We start from the raw sequence: 27,054 nt of genomic DNA on the forward strand, positions 1-27,054 counted from the left end.
TCGTTTTCAGCGCCAGCGATACAGTTCTCCATATTATCCCATTGTAACGTTCTACTTGGCCATTTCCACACGAATTGTATGGTGTAGTACGACTAGTAGCAACTCCATTGGAATGTAGGAATGATTGAAGTTCTCTGTATATAAAGGATGTGCCTCTGTCTGTGTGAATGTATGAAGGATATCCGAAGAGTGTAAAGATCTGATTTAGTGCTTGAATGACGGTTGTGGAGGATAGGTCGTTGCAAGGGATGGCAAAAGAGGTTGCTAAGAGGTTGCTAAGAGGTTAAAACCAATATCAGCACATGTACATTGGATAAAAGTTAATAAAAATTTTTAGTCATTTTATTATTATTTTTTTAATGTGACTGTATTGAGTGCACACATTTTTTAGGACTGAAGGGGGTTTGGAAAATTTAGGACCTTGTCCAGACATGCTTGTGCAATGATGTACAAGAGATGTCGTTACATTGTGAAGAATCAAACCACTAAACAAAGGTGGCAAGAGTGTCAAATGTCACACACTTGCCACGTATGGTCCACACACGATCACACGAAACATTTTGATAGTGTTGGTCATGGTGACTAACGGCGGACTTTTAATTATGATTACTGTACAGGCATTCTATGCATCGTAGCAAACTCTGGTTTTCGCTGCATCAATTTTATTTACTTAAACTACCTAATGTAATCATGTTCAGGCTAAAGATGCATTTTAGACTTGCTGTAAAGATCACTAGTTCGTTGTAAGGTGCCCATCAAAAAACTATGAATATAACCAACACTTTAATTTAATAGTGTGCAAATTAAAATTATTTTTGATTTATATATGAAATTAAATAATAAAAAAAAAAATGTAATGAAGGAAAACTACATTGTGTGTTGATAGTCTATTGCTGTGGATTCATTTCAATATACACCAGAATGGCAACCATATTGGCAGTGCAATTTGTTTGAAAGTGCTCCATTGAATAGTGTTCAAAACAACATACGCATGCTACAATTCAAATGTTTCTTAACATCTATTTATGATCAATTTAATCCTATCATTAACGCACAGCGTACATTGACAACAGTGGTTGGTACATTTCATATTTTCAAGTGGAGGCCAACAACTTAAAAATGAAAAAAAAAAAAAAAAGTACCTATACGTAAATACAAGTGACATACAATCTGTGATGAATGGCATTTTTTATAATTGTTTCTATTTCATCAATGCAATTAATTCTTAATATATGTTAGGTCCTTTTCTAATGTTGTGCATACTACTGTAAAAATACAAATCACATATACCAATACCATTAGTACTATCTGACCCTGGGTTTAAGACATAGTATTAATCTTCAATTCAAAATTTCCCTTTTGTCTGGATATAAATATTACAATTGATGTTTACTACTGCTTCTAGTATGCACTTATTTCTGCATAAAATTAGATACTTAGGTAACTTTAAATGAGCTTTCAGCCCTGCCTTCACCAATTATACCATCTGGGCTTCCACAAAGCCATGAACTATCAGACCACAACATACACCTATATTATATGATATTTTCTTTGATAAATTGTCTTTGGCTTCAAATTTAAAGTATTTTCTACATTTCACACTTTGTGCTGCGACACCAACTATAATTTAATGAGTGTGCCAAAAAAGTAATTTGCAAAAGAGTGAAAAGTTTTTCTGCTTGCTGAGTTGCGGAGTTTTCTTTCATAGAAATATTCTGGACAGTCTGCCTGGTCGATTGTTGCAGAAATCTTAAGTGCCCTTGCATTTTTAATGCACAGATTTTCTGTTTACAATATTTGACTAAGGACATGTAATATCAGCAGTGGCAACTAAATCCAAAGTATAAGTGGGTACAGGCAGGGGCGCAACAACTAAATTTCCAAAGGGGGGGCAATATACCTTTTTATAAAGAATCATCGATCCCCCTTATTGAAGCGGGGGGTCGGGGTACTCCCCCGGGAAAATTTGTATTTCAAGGTGGAAAATGGTGCTATTTAAGCAGTTTTATTATCTAAAAATTGATTACACAGCACTTTCTTTGCCCCCGTTTGCCCCCACTTCAATGTTTCAGAGGGGGGGCAACATACCCTTGCCCCCTCCCCGGTTGCGCCCCTGGGTACAGGATATTTTAGATGTCTTGGGAAATATTTCACTTATTCACTTTCCCTTAAAATACTTTTCTTTTACACTCCTAATCGAACATGGTTGTACTCATGTTTGTGGGACGTCAGTTTTCAAACTAATACCTATGTTCATTGTTAATTTGGTAAAAACTACAGCAACACGTATACAGAAGTCCTGCCGATTAAGGGGCCTGCCTCATCTGAGGTGTGTGTGTGTGTGTGAGTGAGACGGGATGATAAGTACGACACTCGCTGGTGCTTCTAGCGTAGTGTCGCTTCTAAATGCAAGGCTGTGGACTGGCACACAGTCTTCTCGTCGTCACAGGATAACTGAAATTTGAGCGGTGACCATAACATATGGCCGAGAAATGAAGATAAAGGTGTAATGCAAGTCCCGTAAGTGCTTTCAAGAATCTGTACTGGTTGTTTTACGCATAAAAATTACTCTGAAAACATGCGTTTGAGCAATTTTAACTCTTCTACAAATACAGTTTTAAAACAATCCAAAATCAAAAGTACTTTTCGGTCCTCTGAGAACTCTTAAATATGTACTTTTTGTAAGCAGATCCACTTGGATATCTCCAGTAGTTCTGAAATTGCACTATTTTTCCTGAAAAATTAAATTTTATTAATATAGGTACGTATAAATGCAGGGTAATAAATTATATAACGCAGGGTTAATTAATAGGGTGGAAGAGCAAAATACATTTACTAAATCATTCTTTTTTAAGTGCAAAAGAGTCACCTCTCTTAACTTGACGTATTTTTATCTTTCAATAAACTATTCTCAGCTTCAAAAATTACAAAAAAAAAAAGTATTTAGTAATAAAAATTTAAACAATTTATAATTAAAAATTATGAAAATAGATTTAAAACTATGAACTAAACAAACAAACAATTAGTTCTATCTAGTGAATAAAAATGTAACTAGTATATAAAAATAAAAGGATGGTTAAGTTGAATAGTGTATATTTATGTGATAGAAAATAATTGGATTGCACATCTGTTGTAATAAAACTGAAATTTTTCGGTGAGTTTTCATTTTATTATAATACCTTCGTAAAATGCACAATAACAAGTAGATATTTTTCATACAACTAAGCTGGTCAAAGGTAGATTTGAATCATAACTGTGATGTTATACAGCTGTATCACATTATGAGCCCTGTGTATTTTTTTATAATATTAACCTTAGCCGCAGGTCAGCTTGTAGATTTAAAAATATTTTTACCCTGTGCTAGTTTGAGACCAACAGTTTACTGTGACGTTGACCCAGGTGTCGACCTAGCTCTCACAGCCCGTTATGCCGCGCCAACGCCTTCTCCTGCCCAGTGTTGCGTGTGCGCCGATGTGCAGTGCGACTATGGCAGGGGGGAGATTCGCGCGCTAGGGGAAGTTCAATGTAAAATACACAAGAAACATTCTTATTTGTAAATTGTTTATATTATTATTTGAAGGGTCGTGTTTTCTTTATTGTAAATAGTTTATTATATTGTATGAAATGTTATGTAGAATAAGTTCTCACGTGTTCACCGGGCGCCAAGGCCGTGGCTTCCGCCTGTGACCAATCAGCGTGTTCCGCGGGCTCGCGAGGAGGGGTGGGACGCGGGCGCTGGGTCGCGCGAGGCGGGGAGGGAGGCAGTCAGCAGCTGGACTCAGGAGGCGACAGACGTGTCTACGAGAGCTCTCCGAGACGGTGAGGACGGGCGCGGTGTCTCGCTGCAGTTCATGCATTGCCGAGAGGAAGTGATTCCTCTGTCATAGTCGTGTGGTCATTTAGGTGTGTCATCGTATCATTCAGTCACGGCATGCAGTCAGTCACTTCTCTCGCGTGCGTGTTTTCTCCGGTAGTTTTCGCCGTCAGTGCTCCCTCTGAGAGCACAGGCCGTTATGTGTCCTCAACACCTGATAAGTGCCGCGCCCCGAACGCGCCCGCGCGCGCAACGTAGTGCAGTGCCCCGAACGGCGTGACGTCAGTCACGGCCTCCTACGTGTGCAAAGCGCCCGGCCGGGTGTGGCACTGCGCAAGGGTATTGTTTCTCAAGCATTTTATAATATAAACAAAAACTAAGAAATCTAAACCATTCAATAATTAATGTTAATTAAATGATCATATGTTAAAAGGGTATAATTCACAAAACTGGCCGAAGTCACCTTCCCGCGCTCCGCAGTTTTCCCGCGGAATTTCCCCCCTCCCTGGCCACGGCGGCCAGGGAGGTTAGTCAGTCGCCATCCAGCACTCGCCCGGGCCGGCAGCCCACGCACGGGGAGCCTTCAATTTTTGCACCAACGCCATATAACTACAATAGGTAAATATAGTCCAAACGTTTTATATTAGCTCCCCGGTCGGCCCAAATCGGCCGTTAGCAGTCACGCGCGGTCTTTTAATAACATGTGTATCCCATCAGGGATTTTTATATTTTACGTATGCAATTAGGTGGCCCGTCGTGGCACCTGCGCCTCACGCTTTCACGTCCCACCACGGGACATAGTTCTTTGCCCACGCAGGGCGGCACTGCGCCGAACGCGACCAAAACTTTCGGACGAGTATTCACCTGGGACGTGCCACGGCCACGTGTGTGATATCGCTCCAGATTCCACCGTGTCCGTACCCAGCTTAACGTGGCCATCGCCACCCCCGCGGACTATCCGCTCATGCATATTCTCCTGTGCGGGACTAATCGCAGTAATTCAGTGTAACGTGTTTTAGTAAGTAACTTATTCTCCTGTGCGGACCAATCGCAGTAATTCAGTGTAACGTGTTTTAATAAGTGGCTTATTCTCCTGTGCGGGACTAATCGCAGTAACTTAGTGTAACGTGTTTTAATAAGCCAATCATTCTCTTGTGCGGACTAACCACAGTAATTTAGTGTCATGTGTTCCCTTAATTAAGTCGTGGGACCGTTCGTCCTCACTCGTCACGCCACGTCCGTATACTCTCGCAGTGACCCTAGCAGGTCCAGGTGCGCGGAGCTTAGGTCGACGGTGAAGCGGCCAGTCACGTGAACGTGTGACCTGTAGAGTGTACTCCGCAATAAATCACCAAAGGAACTCGTGTGTTTCATTAATAAGGCGTCCTGGGAGGCCATAACAGCCCGGGGAGTCCTTTGTCGCCGCATCCCTGCCTACCGCCACGAGGCCAGGAACCCCCCCTTGAGATTCAAAATTAACTTACCAGCTTAAATTTACGTAAATTCAGATTAGGCAACGGGGACGGCGTCAACGAGTCGCGGAGTTCTTTTGCGGACTGGATTTTCGCCTTCGTTTGCACGGTAATTTTCGGGTCTTGCTCCTCTCGAACGGGACATCACGTGTTTTCCCATACAGCAACAGTGCGCGGAACCGGGCTCCGCCCTAAAGGATCGGTCACAGGCGGGAACGCGGCAGCCCCTTGTAAAGGGTTTGATTTTCCGTATATAAAGAACCTGGAAACTGTCTTTGAGTGTATCAATTGCTATCCTGGTGACTAAGTCCCTTGGCCACGCGGCCCGAACCCCTCTCTTCCGAACACTGAGTAGCCGGCAAAATACTATCGTTCAGGGACTAGTCGGCCAGGCGACGACAACTGCAAACAGTACCTAAATGAGAATACACATTTTATGACCAAAAAAATTTAACTAAACAAACCTAACCAAAACAATATTATAAATCTGGAAATAGTACATGTTGATGAGACCCATCGGTGATTCTTCGATCCGTACGGACTGCTATGGCGAGTTAGGGCAATGAGCCGAACGGCGTGACACTAGTCACGGCCGGCTGTGTTGTGCGACGAGCCCGGCCAGGTGTGGCGCTGCGCTACAAAACATAGTGCACATGTAATATTAATTCAGAAAAAAACTAAAACTTTTTATTTCCTTAAAAACTCTAACTAATTAATTCATGTTGATCCAGGGGCTTTTGTGTTACAACGCTGGCCGTCACCATCTTTCTGCGCTCCGTATCTTTCCGCGGAAAGTCGAGCCCTCCCTGGCCGGGTTGCCAGGGAGTGGAGTTAATCGCAGTCAAACACTCATCAAGGCCGGCAGCCCTGCGTCCGTGGAGCCTTCACCTTCGCGCCAAAACCAGCATTTAGTGACGTCGACCCAAGTGTCTCCCCGGCTCCTTCAGGCCGTTATGCCTCGCCAGCGCCATCTCTTGCGTGTTTAGTGCGACGCAAGTGTATGTGATGTGCGACGTTTTGTTTCTGTACAGGATTTGACATATTATTTTATTGTAAATATATTTTTGTTTTATGTTTTTTGTATATATTTTGCTTATATTTTATTACAATTATTTTTGTATTGAAGGGTTATGTATTTGGGTAAGTTTTATTTGTTCACCGGGCGCCAAGGCCGTGGCTTCCGCCTGTGACCAATCAGCGTGTTCCGCGGGCTCGCGGAGAGGGGAGAGACGCGGGCGCTCGGGCGCGCCAGGTGAGTGGGAGTGAGTCGTGGACCAGGCACGAGAGGCAACGGACGTGTTTGTGACGTCGCTCCAGGACGGTGAGATTGAACGGGCGCTGTATTTGCAGTAGCTCTAGACTTTGCCGTGCACAAGTGATTTCAGCTTTGCAGTCGAGTTGGTTACTTTGTCATTCAGTCGCGTTCTCTCATCTTGTCATTTTTCTCACGTGTGTTCTTCCCTTAATTTTTGCGAGTCACGGTTTATTTTGCAAACTGGACATTCGCCGTCGTATGTACAGTGCTTTTACGTTTCTTCCCGGTCATTGTGATGTACAGTCAGACAGCCATCTTATTGCATGCGAGTCATAGCGAATTCCATACTTTGCAGTGTGGGTAATACTCGTCACGGACGGGACGTCCTGTATTTTCAGTACCATATAAGTGTGCGGAACCGAGCTTCGCCCCATTTAGAAATAGTCACAGGCGGAAACGCGGCAGCCCCATGTAAAGTGTTCATCTTCTTGAGTATAAAGGACTAGGAAAGGCCCGAACCCCCCTCTACCGAACCCTGAGTAGCCGGCAAAATAGAAACATTTCAGGGACTAGTCGACCAGCATACGACAGTAGTGTTCAACAGACAAAGTTTTTAAATCCGTTTTATTCCGTTCCACGGCCGGCCCTAACCGACTGTGCGAGTTTTCGCGCGGTCATTAACTAATTGATTTTGGCTCATCCATAAGCATTTTTCGCATTCTACGTAATTTCCCTTTGTAAGGGTACCACGCCGACGGACCCGCACTTCACGCCTTAACAATGGCATCCCCAGGGCTCTTAGCCCTTTCCCAGTCCCCGATTTATGTCTGAAATAAGGATTATTACGAATTGCCCGGCTAATCCAGTGAGAGCTTTGGGGTTCAGGCGTACTGTTGCCGAGACAGGGAGCTGAGGAAATGAGGTTCAGACTGGCTGGGGAGTTGGATGTCGGGTCAAAAATTAGGAAACGTCCGCTAATTGTTCGCACACTGATTTATTTTACGGATAGTCCGCCTTAGCCCTGACCGCACTGTCCCGCAGTAACGGAAACACACACTTCCCATCGTACCGTGAAAAGAATCTTTCACCGAAACTCTCGTTCGTCGACGTAGATGGACGAGTACTTTAAACTGTCGAAGACTAGGAGTCGATAAATTAGCCCGTGCGAGGCTGCGGACGACTGAACTCGCGGAGCGCGAAGGAGCAGGTCCGCACTCCTCGGCAGCCAAGCAGCGACTGACGCCTCTCTCGTCTCGCGCGCGCTCTGCACTGCGCGAGGGGAGAGAGGTGGTGGGGGAAAGCTGGTGCGGAGAGACCGCATGTTCGCTGTGAGCCAGGTGCGGCCCCTACATAACTATACATAAACCCTATAGAACATATAATTATTACTTAAGTAAAATTTACAATATATAGAAAATTGTCCATCTTTGAGCGGTCCATTATCATAGCAGTTTCGGCACACGCGGGTACGTCCCAAATACGCCGCACAGCACTGCACTGGGGGGGAAACAGGGCCTGCCCCCTCAGGTACCCGGCGATGGGCAGAAACGGCCTCTAAGCCTAGGAGGGCACGACGACTGTCGTCAACAGATCCGCTAGGAGTTTGCACTTTGCCCACGCGGGGCTGCTCTGTAGTTAAAAGCATTCACCGACATTTCAACAACGACGGAGTTTCTGGGCTGTGTAGCGGCCACGTACCTACGAGTTTTCCGTGAAATCAATACCACTGCGTCCGCGCCCAGCACTCGTACCCGCTACACCACAACGAAGACGGAACTCTGGTAATTATTTCCAATCCAACATGACATCTACATTTTAACGGATTCATTTCACTCTTCAGAGTACTTCCCGGTCGGGAGTAGTCATACAGTGATAATCCTAGGGCTAGTTTCGGCTATCAGCCACACATGGTATCCGCCTGTGTCAAGGGCGTGCTAGTGCGGAAACATCCGCCATGGGTATATGTAATTTCTCAATCCTCTAGAGTAATTTGCAGTCAGTTTAATTATTTAGTCTTGTATTTTAGCTGCTCCGCCGTCCGGCGAGCTCTTAAGATTATTTCCCCGACACGTCACACGCCACCAACTCACTTACCACTAGTTTCAGGATAGCCTGCACCACCCGGATTGGGTATTTTGCTGTTTCCGGAAGACGCTAACCAGTGCCACCATTCGAGGGCTGCGTGTGCGGAGATGAAAAGGTAAACGATGATACGGCCAGTGGCATGATAGTGCCATGTACCAGGTGACGTGTTAATAAATTCAGTTGGACTCAAGTGTTTCCTTTTAATCGTCACGGCGTCCTGGGTGGCCTAAACAGCCCGGAGAGTCCTTTGTCGACGCGTCTCTGCCTGCAGCCACGAGGCAAAGAACCCCGCCCTCGAGTTAAAATTCTAAATTCATTAATTCCGATATCAGGCAGCGGGGATGGCGTCAGTGTTAACCAACCTAATTTGCTCCTTGTTTTTACTTGCAAATAGCCACTGGAGTAGTCAATGAGTGACAGACAGTCTCCAGCTTGACTTTTTATTTTCAAATATAATTAATCTAAATTTTGTTATGTTTTATTATTATAGGCCTTCCACCAACTAATTCGGACAGATGTCATGAATATACGAGTGTTCTATAAATAAAAATGACTAATTATGATTATAAAATTGGAATAACGGCACATTAGAAAGTTTGGCGCGTCATGACGCTTCCCTCCCAAGCCGGCACAAAGCGGCAGTACAGTTTTACTCACGGGCCAGGGCGGACTTGTGATCCCGCGGAGGGACTTCAACATTTTGTGCTTCTGATTCGTCATTCTGGTAACTATTATAATTCGCTAAAACATTTTTCCACCTTTGTCTCCCCGCGTGCCCCCGTGCCCTTTTCCAGTGCAGGGCTTATCCCGGCCACTTTAATTTTTGCTCGTCGCGGAACAAAAGTTCGCGACGCAGTCATCTTACGGTCCAGGCCAACTCCCGCGAACAGAACTTCACGTAATTCGTCGAGCATACGCCTGCCGACTGCAATCTTAAAGACTTTGCCATTTAATATTATCTTCGTGGTCCCGCGACTCACACAGGTAAGCCCGGGCACGAATCTATCTACAACTTATCAAGGGAGTGGCTGTTAATCCACCCAAACTCTTCGTCGACCCACAAATCAATGTAGGGACCTTGTTTGCAAGTGCCGCAATGTAACATCCATGTAATACATAATTAATTATTAGTGCGAGAGTATGTAGTGCCAACGTGTGTTTTTTTGTCCAGTGTAATTGTGTAACTTGTGCCTCCATCCGCACTATGTGAGATGCGAGATTAAAAAACCAGCACCTAAATACTGTTTATTCATTTCGCAATTGCCTCCTGAACAATTAGGAAACAGTCCTCTATACTGTTTAGGGCCAGTGCTTATTAGAAGTAGGGACTCCCTCCCACCATCAACAGCCGTCGATCATAGTGGAACATGCAGGGGCAAAAACCCACGACCACCTCGGGTAATCCTCAAATTAACCTGGCGCCCGCCAGAGCTTTCCTTTAGAGCCACTGAAAACCACTAGGACCGCCCCGGGTCTCGATCCCGAAACCGCGGGTGACGGCAAATTATTGTTGTACTCACGGTCACTTTCTGTTTCTCAGTCGCTGTGATAGAAAATCGCCCATGGTTTTTGCCCAATGTTAGCAAAATTTTATTCAAACAATAGGCCAATTTCATTTACAGCACATTTACAAACCATTGGCTTAAATTTATTAATAAAACTATCAAAATAAAACTGTATCTACAATTTTAAATGACTTATAATATTTAAAATATATATATATTTTTTAATAGCGCAGGGAACTATGTTTTTACTAAAAATATTTTTCATGCTTAGGAATATCATAATTTAATTAATTTATAATTGTTTACAAAGTATTTGGCTAGTATCCCATCTATAGCCTTTCATGTTGAGTTTAGTTGTTTATTCCTTTTGTGTGTTGAGCAATCATTGGTATATAGTGAAACGAATTTGTTGTTTTTTTTCCGAACGTTGTTGTTGATTTTCTGGAAGATTCTTTGGGTTGTCGTAATTGTAATGAAGTCTTTAGCCTGATTTCAATTTATTAAATCGCCGACATTTCTTATGTGGAATTTATGGTGATAATTAAAATACTATAATCTGATATGGCAGTTATGTTTGGCGTAATAGTTTCTGGGAGGCTAGTTCAAACAGATTTTCAGCAAGTTAGCGAGACGCAGTTTTTGACAACGATACTTGAGGCGGACAGTATTAATCATATAGTTGTGTTTCTGACAGGTGCCCAACCTTTTCCCCCGGAGTTTGGGGGATTGGTGTATTTCAGTTGGCCTGATAGCAGTGCTCCGCCAATGTGGCAACTCTTAGGTCACATTTCGAACGATAAACCATCTGCAATTTTTAAAGTGTCGAATTTGAAGAAAACAACGGAGATGGGAAATGCGCAATCAAGTCAGTTCATATTTGGTCAACAGAAGATATCTCACAATGCCCAGATTGGAATATCAGTCGAGCCACTGATGAACGTTCAACAACAGTCAGCTCTCGTAGCGAGTCAGCAAACAAATTCATTCTTAGAATTCGCTCAAAAAATGCTTGAAAACTTTTTCAATTATGCTGCTAGCTTTGCAATGAACCATGCTCAAATGGCTCAGAATCCCTCAGAAACATTTATTCCATTATCTACACTTCAGTCTTGGTACACAAACTTCGAAAGAAGATTACAACAGAATCCAAACTTTTGGCGCTAATAAATTAATTTTAAATTGGGATGATTGTTACCCAGTCTGAACTCAATATTCTCCTGTTGGAAAAAGAAACTTAGCTTGTAAAGTGTAGCGAAAATATGTATTAAAAACTAGGTAAGTACAATTAATTGGGATTGGTTATGAAATAATAAAAATTTGTATTATATGAAGGGTTTTGTAAAATTGTAACAATTTTTTTTTAGAAAATGTTTAAATTCAATTAACCTTTAAGCTAGATAGTTTTTGATAATAGTGGCTTTTTTAGGTTTAGGATAATTCTAAAATGTTATTTATCTTTACTGTTTAAGGTATTGTTTAAGGTATTTATAATCATTCTTGATCTCTTACAGTAATGGTCTGAGGTTATTATACCACCAGAGTAAACTCTGGAAGGAAGGTGATGGGAAAGGAGTTGGGATTAGGCAGGAGAAAGTTCAAGATCTTATTGGGTAGAATTCTGGATCTTCGTACTCATTGGTTAAGGATTGCCTTAGTCTAGGGAGTCATAAAAGTATACTCTGATTCAACTCTCATGTGTATTTAGTTTGTTAAACACTTTTACTGTCTTTCACACAAACCTGCACTTAGCGTAAGTCACTGAATGCTCTTACTCTCTATTTTCGAACCGGAGACCTCCCAGCGTATGTGACCTGAGTGCAATACATCCTCACTAATCGGGTGTGCAGCCTTCTTTTATTTTTATATCTGACACGCTACCATTAAATTATGTCTTAGTACATGTCTGCAACTATCGTTTCTCTACTCTCGCTAACAACATAACTTTGCTTCTGCACAAGTCCCAGTGACATCTTGTCACCTCCACTCGGGGCTAGTGCAAGCTGCCAGTCAGTGTGACTCCTCAAACTGCTGAACAGCACAGCACGCCTCACGCGGCATCTGCCAGAGGAGTGACGAACTCGTGCTGACGATGCAAATACACACTCATATTCCCAGACTACCTTAAATTAAATCTAATATGAAGTTCCTTTACAGTTACTATTTTCGTACAAAAAATTATTTTTCAATCCACCTGGATTTCTTTAAAATTTGAGTAACGGAGATGTCGATGAAATCTGGAAAATTATGCGGTAAGAATCATTACAATTGAGAAAAATTTTTGTATGTATTATATTAAAATTACTATACCAATTGTTCAAAGAGATTTTAATTATTTTTCATCAATATTTGTCTCATTTTTACTTCTTTAAAACTAAACAATTTTCCTTGATTCACTTAAAGACCTTTACAACTATAGAATTTTCCAGAATTCAATTGGATAAAATACTCTCGTATGCAGACTTCATAAATTTGAACAATTTTGTATTTTTTAAAATGTTTTTAGCTTATCGTAAGTAACCCTTTACTTAATTTGTGATCATGTAGTTTACCACCTAGCATCTTTAAAAAACAACACTTTTAAAAACACTTGTAAAGCATTCACAACATTAAATACACAAAACAAAAAAACTCACCTTTCAACTGAATGTCGCTAGCCAAGAAAAAAGCAATGTTATTTGCCATGAATTAATTAATATATAATAAATGTGCAATATCAAACAAATTTACACTACAATTGTTTTTAACAATAATAAAATGTAATAGTATTAAATTATCCATGACACCTCTCACAAGCCTTCATGAATGAAATGAATTTTCTGTTTTCGACAACTGTATCAGTTTGACACGACAGCTCCAGTGGTTCAGACTTAACCTGTTTGAGTTCAAATGTATCAGTTTTAATAGCACTAACCACCTAATGAAACCAATAAAATACTTGAAATAAATAATATGTACATTTATTAAAATATTGCTTGTAATAATATTTCATAAACACACAAAACCAATAAGACATACTATCTAATACACTCAAAAACAAACAGCTGAAATTATTTTATAATTTCACTTTCATTGATATTACTAACAATTTAATAATATTTTGAACTTGATTGAAATTTTAGAATGTGAATTACAATCTTGTATATTATTCGTATTCTACAATTCGGCAAATACTATGTTAAAATGTAACTGAACCAACAAAATAAATATTCCATTACAGATAAAAAAAATCACTTGTAATTTTTCAGTACCGCTTTGGCAAATGACAGTTAATTCTAGATGCAGAGAAAATAATTTTGTTTATCTATCCCACTTGGTTCCAGTAAGCAGCTCTCTGTTCGACAGTTGCCTAAATTGATTGTTTGAAAAATGAACTAGTAAGCATCTGGTGTTTTTGTGGCTCACAATTGCGCATCCTTGCGAGCATAAGCCTATCCAAGGTTATCATTGTGTCGTGTACAGTCTAAGGAGACACAATTTCTCTACGTTTAAAAAACAATTGTGTGCACCAATTAAAACAACTGTAATATTCGCACAAATCATTTTTAAGTTTTAACATGTGTATTTCTATGTTTTAGCTGTCAGATTATTATGCAATGTGTTTAAATTTTTTTTGTAGAGTTGTTTCTTTAAATCTATGTGGGTTATCCAGAGACCTGAGTTAGAGGGTCGAATTAAAATGCTCTTCGATATAGGGACTAAAAAAGTTAGCTCTACAGTTTGTTTAAATAAATAAAATAATAAAAGTTTATTTTAATTGAAAAGTTTTATAGCTAAAACTAAATATTGGTGTAAATTAACTATTATATTTTTGTAAAAAAAATTTAAGTTCCATGTATAAGGATTATAGTTATATAGGTTCACACTTTCTGTGAACCTGTAAAGTTAGCAACTTTCATTTTGCAGAATTATTTTTGTGGGCCACACCTTTCGTAACTTCAGCACTCAAATGTGTATGTAGTGTGTGTGCAGAGAAAAAGAGTAGTGGGTGTAAAATGTGTTACGATCAGTTCCACAATGACACACAAACATAAAAAGAGAAAGGTATTTCGTAAGCGAAAAATATTTAAGTTTGCTGTCCTGCTGATTGATGTAAAAATGTAACAAACTTAAACCAAATATATGATTCAGAAATGTTTTTGCTAACACAGTCGTAACAAAGTTACCTTCATGTGTTAAAGTAAAGCTCATTTGCTAACGTAATGCAGTACAAAATGTGCAGACATTTATAGTTTTTGCAGGCCAAGAATAGTTACTGAAGCAAAAAAAAAAAAATCTCATCTTATGGTTCCGAAACATCAATTTAATTGTATAATTTTTAAGTATATAATAAATATAAACCACTGCGTAATGTTAGAACACTGGTTGTATACAAATAGTTTTGTACTCAAAACTATTTTTAATGTATTTAAAATAAATAAAAAATAAAAAACGAATATGGCTACGACAATGACCAATACTCTTGTATCTATTTGTTACACAGATTAACGTAAGCGGGACAAATGGGCATTCCCCAGCTCAACTTGATGCTTTCTTGTCTGCATGCATGCCGTTGTAGGTGCTCTTTTCCGTGATCGGTGTATCAGTTTATGTGCTCCATCACTTCATGTCATTGTAGAACAGACCTTGCTCAATAAGTTTTCAAGCTACAATTTTTCAAAACCCATAGTGAATTTTAGAAACATACTGTATATTTAATTATCTATATCACTTCTTTATGGACACAAGATGTGTTGTAATTTAACACTAATTACTTCCAGATTGATAAACAATTAAAGAAGGGATTATCTCAGTAAAGTTAATTAATGGACAAATTCAGACCATGGGGATAGAACTGAGGAAGGTTTTTTGGAAAACTAAAAATCTCCAAAACTACCTTAAACTTAAAAAAATATTGCATCCCTTAAAAATTATTGTAAACTATCTAAATTTCACCAAAATCTTTTGTCTGATCAATTTAACATTTAGTGTAAGCAGGGGCGCAACAACAGGGGGTATTTTGCCCCCCCTCTGAAACCTTGAAGTGGGGGCAAACGGGGGCCAAGAAAGTGCTGTGTAATCAATTTTTAGTTAATAAAACTGCTTAAATGGCACCATTTTCCACCTTGAAATACAAATTTTCCCGGGGGAGTACCCCCGGACCCCCCCGCTTCAATAGGGGGGATCGATGATTCTTTATAAAAAGGTATATTGCCCCCCGTTTGGAAATTTAGTTGTTGCCCCTGAGTGTAAGGGGTGACTAAATTTGTTTAATACTTGGGTGCACAGCACTTAGGCTACCTTCGTGCTCCGGGTCAATGTCAATCTCATAGTCATGTCGTTCTTATTGAGAATATTATAGAAATTCTCTCAAAATGCTAGATAAAATGAATGAAAATCATTCTAAACATTTTGCCTGCATGGAATATGCAAAATTGTTTGCTGAATCTTATTGGAATATTTGTGAACACATTGGATGCTTTGTACATAATTTTTTTCAGAATGTTCCAAAAGTTTGTAGGATGTTAAGTTTCCAGGCTGTTCTAAAAAAAAATATGAATTTCTGAATTTACCTGTTTTTATAAATCAAGCCAAAAGGAATTTTTTGATTACTAGTAATGTTGCTTATTAATCCTGCGAAGGGGCATTCATCTGTTCCGACTGAATTAAAAGGAACTCGGAAGTGAGGTGGGTTAAGAAAACAATTTTTCATAGGAAAAACTTCCTAAAATTGTGAAGATGAGAACCCTTCAGAAAAATAAAACTCAATAATGGAAAATAATCAAAATAGAAAGTAGACTAAATGATGTAATAAGAATTCAAAAAATTTGATGTGAACTTATAAATTAGTTTTCTTAACTTAAGTCTTGGTCTTCCAGTTCGGTCAGGGAAAAGTAATTATACATGGTAAAAAATAATTTCAGTTTATGGTCTTTGTTAACCTTATAAATTTTTCACGATATAAGACATTGGTTTAGTTGAAATGCAGGAGAGAGAGAGTTTATTTTCAGAGGTTACTTTCATTGTTCTTCAAGCTTCACAGATAAATGATCAGCAGTCAGTTGGCATCAAGGTCAGCATGATGATCCCCAGCCGATTTTAATTTATCCAAGTAAACATTAAATGATGGCATTCTTCCATTGTAGAAATTAAGTTAACATTGGTAGGTGATAAAAATCTAGAAACTCCCATCACAAAGTATGAAGCCCACGTTGAAGCTGAATTTCTTGCAATAGAGGGGCAGTCATTTTCATAACATGTGTAAATTAGGTTTTTGTCAAGTTGCTATTTGATTTTTTTTTACATACATAGACAACATATATAAAAAATAATTTCTTGGGCTTGAAGTGACAAGGTTTTGATTGTTCTGGGTTCTCTGCAGGTACTGGTTTTCTTAGAGAAATTTGGCATTAGAACTGAGTAAAAATTTGTGTTTTTTTTTTCTCTTCAGAAAAACGGCATCTCTTGCAAAAAAGTTTGAGGATGGGATTCCAAAGGATCAACGAGGAATGCACCAACAAATAAATTTCCCACGGAAGGATGATTTTCTGGTACAGCATTTGCATGCAGTCGGACTAAACTTCTGTTGATGAGCAATTTGACTTTTTCATGCCGTGCAAGATTAGAATTTTCAGGAACAAAGATAAGTTGAAAATTCCAGTGTTTTTACTTTTTTTTTTTTTCCAAGAGGAAATACTTTTTTCCAGAATGTATTTTGCCAGCATGTGATTTTGAAAGGTTGTCAAATGTTTCTGAAGTTATTTGTGAAAGGTGGGGAATGTATTTTGTTTTTTGCCTTGTGTCGTCGGGACTTGTGAAGTGAGTTTCTGTTTTACCTAATCTTTGCAAAAGACCTCAATTTCACAAGAGTAATTTTTTCCAGTATTGAGTTGTGCGTTTTTACAAAACAAAGGTTTGCGTCGTAAATTCAATTAATGTCTGTAATTTGGTCAGCTTTATAACCCGTGAGTTGTTACATTGAACTTATAGTAAGTATAACTTAAGACTTATCTTCAAACAGTTTGTATATTAATGTTTAATTTGTGCAGTGCTTGAATTTGGTTACATTGGGTTATCAGCATTGTTCAATCTTTGAAATGGTCACGTGCAGTACTTTGTCTAATAGAGCATATCAGTGATAGTACTGTACTGATTATTTTAGTAACTATGTAATTTGGTAATTTTTTGCATTAATTACTTTTAATATGTTTTATTTATTTGTTCAATATTGTGTTATAAAAGTACTAGTAATGTATGCAATTCCATAATAAGAAAATATTTTTAATTGTGCATAGTTTAGTGTTCTTTAGTATATATAGTACTTCCATTGTAGTATGTCATAAATTTTTATACCTACTGGGCTATTTGTAATGTATTCAGATGAAAATAATTTCTTGTAGTGTTAATTTTTTTTTTATAAGTAAATGCCTTTGTTTAAAATGGTAGTGTGAATACAAGTAAACTAATTCAGCATAAACACAGGATTAAGAAGTTGTATGTTGCACTTTTTTTTAATGTTTTGCTTTTGGTACAGTAAGATAATACAGTTTGTATAGTTGCATTTTGCCCTTAAGGCTTGTATTTCAAGGTCATTCTATGTGCAGGAACTCAGTTTGTACTTATACTTCATGTATTAGGCTGTAAGATTACTTTTATGTTGCCACCAAAAAGAAATCATTAAGTTTGTACACCTATTTTCAGCTTTTCATCTGTTTTTTATTCAGTGTACACTGGCCTTAAATGTACAGTTTCTGTGTTGATTTTTCTAGGAAAGCAAATATAATGGTGCCGAACAGCATTTGATAAAATTAACATTTGCATTTTTTCGATTAAATTACATTAATACAAAATTGTAATATTTGAATTTAATTTATTAGAACCAAAACATAGTTTTTAAAAGTGATTGGGTGAGTTGGTATAACAACTTGTTTCTGTTGCGCACTTGTGCGTTATTTTGGGAACTGTGTTATAACATTTTTTTTTCTATAAAAAAAACAAAAACTGCACATGAGTGAGTGTGTGTACAGAAAAGTAATTAAACAGGTGATGAATCTAGTAGGTGTAGTAGTCAAGGTTCATAGAAAACGAAGTAGCATCGCTCGTTACAGATTTGTTGGAAGTGATTTCATTCTTGAATATTATGTTGTTAAAATGAAACTTTATATGAGCAGTACATTGTACGGCGTACAGTGTGGTAGACTAATTTCTGTAATAATACAATTTAGGATAGCCAGTTTCACAGCTGGGAGACAATGTCTGTATTTAATAAATAATAATAAAAAGCTTGGGGATGTGTCACCATCTATGGAAATAAGAGTGAACTGTGGCAACATTTAACATACTTAGGTATGCTCATATTAATTGGTCTGGTCAATATAAAAAACAATAAATATATAAAGAAATAAATACAGGTTTATTAAATTAATAAGCAAAATCAAATGAGCTGATGAAAACATAAATAACAATTCAATAGTGTAATAATATTGACCATAGATAAAAGCAAAATTTTAAATATTGGTTGTATATAATAGTCACATAATAAATACAACATGAGGCCACTCAATTTAGATCCAGAGAAAAATTTTTTAAATAAAGTATTTAAAGATCTGAATAGCAATGCCTGTATAGCAGGCACACATTTAACAAATGTCTTTCGTCTGCACTATGTTTACAATATTTACTAGAATGTTTCAGAAATTTTCATATAATAAACCATCTGGTTTAGTTTAAATGTGTTCCTGGTTAAACTCAAGTATTCTAAATCCCAATCTGCAAACTAGTTGGACGCTCCAAAGATTCAAACAATTAGATTGTTTGAAAGTTTGAAATGACACTGTGCCGCTGAAACAGCGACCAATCACATCATGTCATTCAGACACACTGCTAGAGGCCTAAACTGTCTCTAATTACATAACCGGTAACATAATTAAAATGTACGCACTCAAACGTCCAAAATAAATAATAAAACATGTTCTGAACAAAAATATAATTCTGTAGATATATTTACAAAAATGCATAGGCTATTGTAGTTCCCAGATGGTATCATAGAGATGGTAAAATATAAATAAACACTGTTTCAGCACCCTGTACTGCTGTTACAGTATAGGATCTTGATCATCCAATAGTTACTATTTTAGGATTGTGCACAAGCTGCAAGTTATATGAAACTCGGTACAGTCCACGTGTATTTGTGCTGCACTTAATGCCAGACCATTAAACATTATACAACACTAGACTTTGAAGTACGAGATAGAGAAAAATTTTTTGAGTTTATGAAGTGGTCAAATAAATAGGTGATTTTTATTTCTTCTTTGAACTTAACAGATTTTCTTTGCATTTTTTGTATCTCATGGGATCGATAATTTAAAATATTCCTGCTGCATAATGAATATGTAAACAAGACTAAATAGTGTTTGTCAATTTTTATTTTGGCATGGTGGTACAAAATGCTGTTCAAATGTGCTGTCACTGGCAGCCAACCCACGGCCTGCCGAGGCTCTAGTGAGCAGTGGCCTGTCCCACAAACAGGACATTACCTCTCGACTGCCAAATAACACATTCTCACACAGTTTCAATTTAAGTTATATCTTTTAAAAGACCCATACAGTCAGGGTTGTATTTGCGTTGGTGAGGAGGGAAGTTGAGTGTGATGCTCGCTGGTGCTGCTAGCGCGGTATCGCCTCTGAGCGCAAGGCTGCGAACTGACGCGCAGTCTTCTCGTTGTGCATAGGGCACCTGTGAGATTTAAGTGGTAGCCATGACATTGTGTGGTGGTGTAATGAAAGTTCTTGAGTGCATTCAGGAATATCTGTTTGATGTTTCAGATCTAAAAATTATTCAGAAAACACCTGGTTTTAGTCATTTTCACTCTTATATAAATACAGTTTGAAAACGAAACATGGAAACAAACCTTTTCATAAGTCATCATTTTATTCTTAAATGCTTTTTTGTAAACAAACCACACTTAGATATCTAATATGGAGTATTGCTATGGTATTATGTGGTGTCGAATCCACTGAATCTTATGTGCAAACAAGGATTTTGACTATTAGCAACAATAGCGACGTGTTTTAGTAAAGTGGTCAAGTGTTGTGATTATCTGCAATACTATAAAGATAGTGGCAATTTCCGGGAGTAAATTGTTCTGCACATTTCACCTCTCTTATCCACATACGATGCACTAATTAAAAAAACAATATTGCTCGAGTTTGAGTTTCTCACAGTTATAAAAAAAACTGTTAAAATGTGACTATCGGCAATAAGACTTATCTAACACAAATATTTTATGAGTTGAACAATATATTTTGAAACTGAACAATATCTGTAATTTTTTGTTCTTACACACACTCAGTGGTCCTATTGAAGTTTATTGTGACTACCACTGAGCCTCAGCTAGCAGAAGTGAACCACATTACCATTAATTTAATATACACAAAAAATTTATTAAATATTCAATTTCTTTTAAGATTGTGCAAATTAAAATTATTTCTGATATGTATACATGAAATGATATTTGACAAAAAATTGTTTTTAATGAAGAACCTCATTCAATAATCTTTAATGAATTTTTTACAGCATACTCATGCAATCAAAATTGATTATCAGCGATAAATTGAATATTTACTTAGTTTGCTAAGTTAATTAATCAAATTGGAAAAGTAAAAGAATGATCTTTAACTACTTAGGTGCTATTGCACAGCTTTATAGAGTCAGTCAGTGATTAGAACCAGTTTATATATGTGCATTGTGTGAAGTACCTAACTCTGATTCTTAACATAATGTTGTGAACAAATCATAATGGGGATAGTAAGAAATGCATTTATTTGGTTTTACTTTTGTAAAGTTTTTATAAAAATAAAGCCAAAATCTATTTAAATAAAATTATTTTACAAAACATTAACAGAAAAACTATTTTAGGTGATTACTGTACAAGTTGAAATTTTTCATTCTTCTTTTATACAAAGTTTAGAACTGTAAGAAATATAACAAAATACAGAGACTAATTAATGTAAATACTTATCATCTTGATTTTGTTACTCTATTATAAAAATAAGCGACTTAGAAAGTTTTGTTGGGAAAAAATTACAACAGTGAATGCCTTGCATTTGTATCTCATTCAAGGAAGGTAGTATTTGCCAGAAAATGTATGTACTTCCATATTTTGCTTTCCGGTGTTTCAGCTCACTTAAGGCTTTGACGTTAAAAATCTTTATCCCAGCCTGAAGTTTCGTCTGGCGGTGTTTCCTTTTCCTTATCGTATTTGTCGAAGTTGCTGAGGTCCGTGTTACTCTTAACCTGAAAATACACAAAGGAAGTTGGTTTAATCATGATTTCACTGGACAAATACATGACATAGATAGTGTAGAAAACAAATTAAAAAAAATTCATATTGATACACATTTACATAAACAAAACATACATACATTTAAAATTTGTAATTATTATTTCTATCAAAAGTTATGAATATTTGAAAATTAACATTCTACTTCATCAAATGTAACTGTATAACAGTGATGTTAAGAGATTTCACAATAATCTCTCTCTAAACAAACTTCTCAAAGACTGGAAATCTCAACTCATAGTCATTTCTACCATTACATTGTGGGTATACATTTAAGAAATAGTACATCAGATAACTTTAGGGGTCAACCTAGTCAGGAGTGTATGTGTGTCAGTGAGGCGGGATGATAATGTAATGCTCACTGGTGCTTCTAGCGCGGTGTCTCCTCTAAGCGCAAGGCTGTGAACTGGCGCGCAGTCTTCTCATCGTGCATAGGGCAACCTTGATATTTGAGAGTAACCATATCATTATATGGTGGAGAAATTAAGATGAAAGTGTAATGCAAGTACCTAGAGTGCTTTCAAGAAACTGAACCAGATGTTTCATGCCTTAAAATATACTAAGAACATGCGTTTTAGCCATTTTCACTTCTATAAATACAGTTCGAGAATAAAATATGGAAACAGTTATTCTGAAATGCTTTTTGTAAACAGACACTACTATAATATCTTAATCCATTTTAAAATCTTGTTTTTCTGTACCTGCACCTGATTTGGACGCTGTCGCAATAATTCCTCTAGTGTAGGGGTTCCCAACGTTTGAGCAACTGTGTACCACTTGACATTTTTAGAAACAGTGTATCACTAGGCACTAGGCCTACTTATTCTTTTAGTTTAGATACTTATATATTTATAAACTATGGTTGTTTTTTTAAATTTAGGAAAAAATTAAATGTCTATTGCAAAATGGCAGTTTAATTTATAACATATAACTCTGAAAGAAAAACAATTAAAGACATTAATTCAAATTGAACAACTTTACAAAAAAAAAGTATTTATTTCAAATTGAGTCCAAAAATTAAGATTCATAAAAAACATATTTCTAGTTGGAAACTGTTGCTGCTGGTCCATTATCAAACTTTCAATATCAGGGTCAGTGGAACTTAACCTGACAGCATTTGATCACGTACCACCTGCAACGTTGCTACGTACCACTAGTGGTACATGTACCACCAGTTGGGATACCCTGCTCTAGAGGAATTATTCAATAGTATTTTCATTCCGCTAGAGTGTGTCGAAATGTTCAAATGCCTATTCTTAAAACTGCTATAGAAACAGAAAGTATCGGAATCAGCAGTGTTAAGTGACAGAACACACAAACTTCCTGTTCCAAGCTACTAAAAAAGTGATGCGAGCAGTTAATGGGGAGGACTTCAGTCTTACTGTCTTACAAGTGGAGCAGTTGTGTTTATTTGGCAAGTATGTTAATATTCTGTACAGAGTGAGTTTATGAAGTTGTAGTTGAACCTGTTTAACATCTACACAGTGACAAATGATCATGCAGGATTGGTGGGAGGATAGTCAGCTTATGTCAGTGTTAATCATCATAAGCGTTCTCTGCATCATTTATAAATATACCGTTGACTTATTTATTGATTGGGTTGCGACAACATTGAGTCACAGTGTTACGATGGTTTACGGAAGTGTAAGCTTGAGTTTAACAATATTTGTGGGCTGGATGTTTGGATTGAGAAAGAGGGCAGTAGTCCTGCTTGGCAATTTTCTTCAATATTTTCGTACTGTCCAGATTGTTAGTTTGAATTATGTTTTCTAAAGATGGGTGTCGGCTACTCACAGGCTGCACGATAGGAGCTGGTAATGATCTCTGCCTCAGGGCATCCCAGTCAAAGCCATCAAACCATCTGAAACCATACAATAAATACTAGTTTCAGATAAGCAGCTCAACAAATACTTTTTGAAATGTAAATGCAGCACTGACTCGAATAAACTCAACCTACTTGTGCTGTCTTATGTCTGTTATACCATTCCTTTGGTAGCCGAGTCTTTCCGTGGGCACAAGTCTGCATAGTTTTCTTATCAAGGACTTGGCGTCCCGACTGATTTCGTGGGGGAACTTCACTACGTCAATTCCTTTGATTATCAAACTGTAAGTCTTCAGGTGATCGTTGCCTCTGAAGGGTGGCCTGGAAAACAAAACGCGGTTAAAAAATAATGTAGTAATCATAGGACGGATAGAGTTGTAAAATGTCAAACATAAGAATTTGTATTAATGTTAGACAAGTAGCAAATTGAATAAATTTTAACTGTAACTGTAAGAAAGTGAGATTTTTTTTGAAGTACATACAAGTTGATATATTTCAGAGAGTTGGATTATAAAACATTAAATATTTGGTTACCTAAACTGATAATTTACCACCAAATAAAATATTTAAGGAAAGCTTTATATTTACTATGGTGATTGTAATTCTGAAGTGTCACTTTTTTCCACCCTAGCATTCTAAACCTGTAATTCTCTAGTTTTCAAAAACCAACTCTTTTAATTTCTTAAAATTATTAGTTGTTAGTTAAAATTTTAATCAAGCTATTGTTTAAAATTTAAAATCTTTAATGTTTTTATTTGTTGTATGAATTTAAATAAAGAAGGCTACAAGATAGTTCACCACCTTTAAACCATAATCAGTAATAGGAAATAATGGTTTTACTTGTTCAACAAATCAAGACTAATCAAGTTCATATTAGCTATTGGAAATTACAAATTGTTTTCTTTTAGATAGGAAAATATGTTGACTACGACAGCATAGAGAGGCAAGCTCCTCACCCTCCGTAGAGCAGTTCGTATACGAGCACGCCGAGAGCCCAGTAGTCGACAGCCCTATCGTGGCCCTTGCCCAGGATGATCTCCGGGGCCACGTACTCTGGAGTGCCGGCGAACGTCCACGTCTTGCCGCTGGTTCCGATCCGCTTCGCAAAGCCGAAGTCGATCTGAGAAAGTTTCAAAGCGTTTACTTTGAGAGGCCACATCACTCGACAGTTGGTCTCTCATGATAAAAGCTGTCTGCGAGTTAGGTGACAACGCCAAGTCGACAGTAAAGTAATTAATGATTGCTAGCTCAAAAAATTTGCATTAGGGCTGTAAGTGCTTAAAGCAGAAATAGGATTCTATCAACCCAAAATTTTGTTCAAAAGTTGTGTTCAGTATTTATTTTTATAGAACTCATCAACATAATTTGGTTTTTTAGTGGTTTATAGGAAACAATTGTACATGTGGTCATTGTAAGACTCGATAAATTGTATGATTCTTAAGAATATTCATTGAAGTAATTTTCATGTAAAACATTTAACCTATCAGATATTTGAATAGCAGTCGTGCTAACCATTTTAAGGTAGCCGTGTGCGTCGAGCAGCAAATTCTCTGGTTTCAAATCTCTGTAGATGAAGCCTTTGCTGTGGAGGAAGTCTATTGCCTCGACGACGCATCCCGTCATGAACCGCACCGCCTCCTCGGGGAACCTGCGGTATTTCTGTAGCACCGTGAACACGTCCCCGCCGAGGCAAGGCTCCATGAGGAAGTAGACGTACTTGCTGTCCTTGTACGTCCGATATAACCTGAAGCATCGTGTCACATGGAGATACAATCGGGGTCATACGTTGGATCATACCACATACTATTCCTTTAATTTCAGGCTTGACAAACATAATCTCAAAGTAAACTCAATGCTTGATTTTGAAATATTTTTTTAAATCTAACTGAATCAGTAAAGCATGGAATAAATTTTTTCTTGCATGGGTCGTCACGAGGTTCGCATAGTCAGGGGTGTGTGTGTGTTGAGGCGGGATGATAAGCACGACGCTCGCTGGTGCTTCTATCGCCTCTTAAGCGCAAGGCCGTGAACTGGCTCGCGGTGTTCTCGTCATAGGGCAGCTGTGAGGTTTTGAGTGGTAACCATAGCATTATACGGCGTATAATTGAAGATAATGGTGCAATAGGTTTATCTTGAGTGGTTTCAAGAATATGTAGCTGGTGTTTCATGCCTATAAATTAATTCTGAAAACATGGGTTTTAGTCATTTACTATGCTAAAAATACTGTTTGAAAACAGAATACACAAACCAAACTACTCGTCTGCCCTCAGCGTATTTTTAAATACTTTTCGTGAACACATTCCGCTCTAACGTCATGAGCAGTTTTCTTCTGAAGGTTTGCACACTGTGTGTGTGCCCATGGTAGCGAGAGCCCTTGACGGCTTCGCGGACTGGGCCAACGCATTGTGTGAAGGAGCATTCCGGGCGTTACCTCGTGATGAAAGGGCACTCGGCGCACTCGAGCATGACCGCCTTCTCGTTGTAGGCGTGCTGTTCCTGCTGCTGGTCCACCACGAAGTGCTTTTTCAGGCACTTGAGGGCGAAGGTGAGCTTCTTGTTCCGCTTGTACTGCACCAGCTCGACCCGCCCAAAGCCCCCCACACCGAGCGTCCCCACGCGCTGCAGCTCCTTCAGGTTGATCTCCTGGTACACTGCAACCACAGGCGTCACAATTATATATTGGGGACTTCAATTGATTAAGTTGTTGAAGAATATCCATCCCCTGCAAAAAAAGGGACCCAGGAAAATTTGGGGTTTGAAGGTGCAAAAAGGTGGTTTTTAGGAATTTTTCTTTCCTAAATATTCTAATTATAGTTGGTTGCAATACATAATTTATTTGATCAGATCGGCTCGACTCGTCTCGGCTTTCTGCTATCGGCGTGCCTCGGTATCAGACCTGATTTTGATTTTACACGAAGATCGGATTAAAAAGTGCTCACATTACCACGATTGGACTAAATGCACCATGCGCAACATATGGGTTGTATCACAGAAATCATATTTTTAATAATAACTACGAAACTAAATATATTATTGGAGGGGATGAAATTGAAGACTTTTATTATGGGGGGGGACGTGTGTGTCCCCCCCCCCCCCCCCCCCCAGTTGCGACGCCCGTGCTGCAACACGGCGGGCACAACCCGCGGGCTGGGGCTTGTGTCGCAGGCAGCGAGAGGTCGCTGGCGAGTGTTGGTGTTGGTGAAACCACGGTGGCTGAATAGTAATCCCACTCCTGATGCCCAAAGCAAGAAAGATGAAGAGCGGACACTCATTGTGATAACCAACAGTCATATTTTCTTTGGAAATCCGTGCACTGTGCGAGATTTAAAGGCAATCTAACAACCTGAAAGTCATTAACTTTTCAAAATTAAATGTTGGCAAACTTGATTTTTTTTTTTTTGCAGCCTTCAGTGTTGGGAATATCAACCGTACTATGGTTAAGGTAATTCATCTTTTTAATTGGGAACAACCAAAATACTATGTTAAAAAGTTTTATATTTTGTTTCAAAAATTTATAAACTGCCCAGCTGCAAAGTTTGAGAGTTGAAAATCATAACCTCAGTTTCCATTGCAAAAAATACACTTGAGCAAAATAAAAGCAAAGTGCACACATGATTTTTATCTTGCAGCATTGCTTATTTCATTGCTACCAAAATAATAAACATTGGAAAAAAAAATTCTTCTAAAGTATATTTTGCCATTATAATCAATACGCTACACTATTAATACACAATTCCATAAATTTTTAACTAAGAATGTTCGTAAATATTCTTTTATTTATGTT

At 38.1% G+C, this 27,054-nt stretch overlaps 2 protein-coding genes across 7 annotated transcripts in view; one reads left to right on the plus strand and one right to left on the minus strand.

Annotated features, from left to right (window-relative positions):
• Positions 1-10,513: 10,513 nt before the first annotated feature.
• Positions 10,514-17,963, plus strand: LOC134532678 (protein OPI10 homolog). Its single transcript, XM_063369376.1, has 2 exons — positions 10,514-11,406; positions 16,559-17,963. The coding sequence occupies exon 1, from the start codon at positions 10,693-10,695 to the stop codon at positions 11,293-11,295; it is 603 nt and encodes a 200-aa protein (XP_063225446.1). The 5' UTR covers positions 10,514-10,692; the 3' UTR covers positions 11,296-11,406; positions 16,559-17,963.
• Positions 17,964-20,925: 2,962 nt separating this feature from the next.
• The window catches only part of LOC134532677 (cGMP-dependent protein kinase, isozyme 1-like), a 42,648-nt gene continuing 36,519 nt past the window's right edge, over positions 20,926-27,054 (minus strand). For all 6 annotated transcript variants that reach the window (XM_063369372.1, XM_063369371.1, XM_063369375.1 and 3 more), the window contains exons 10-15: positions 25,702-25,921; positions 24,783-25,014; positions 24,227-24,390; positions 23,406-23,591; positions 23,243-23,309; positions 20,926-21,402 (exon numbers count right to left, since the gene is read on the minus strand). In XM_063369372.1, coding sequence (XP_063225442.1) covers positions 21,307-21,402; positions 23,243-23,309; positions 23,406-23,591; positions 24,227-24,390; positions 24,783-25,014; positions 25,702-25,921 — 965 coding nt within the window. In that variant the 3' untranslated portion in view covers positions 20,926-21,306. The remainder of the gene's footprint in view (positions 21,403-23,242; positions 23,310-23,405; positions 23,592-24,226; positions 24,391-24,782; positions 25,015-25,701; positions 25,922-27,054) is intronic.

This window comes from Bacillus rossius, chromosome 6 (assembly GCF_032445375.1).
Source record: "Bacillus rossius redtenbacheri isolate Brsri chromosome 6, Brsri_v3, whole genome shotgun sequence".
Lineage (NCBI taxonomy): Eukaryota > Metazoa > Arthropoda > Insecta > Phasmatodea > Bacillidae > Bacillus > Bacillus rossius.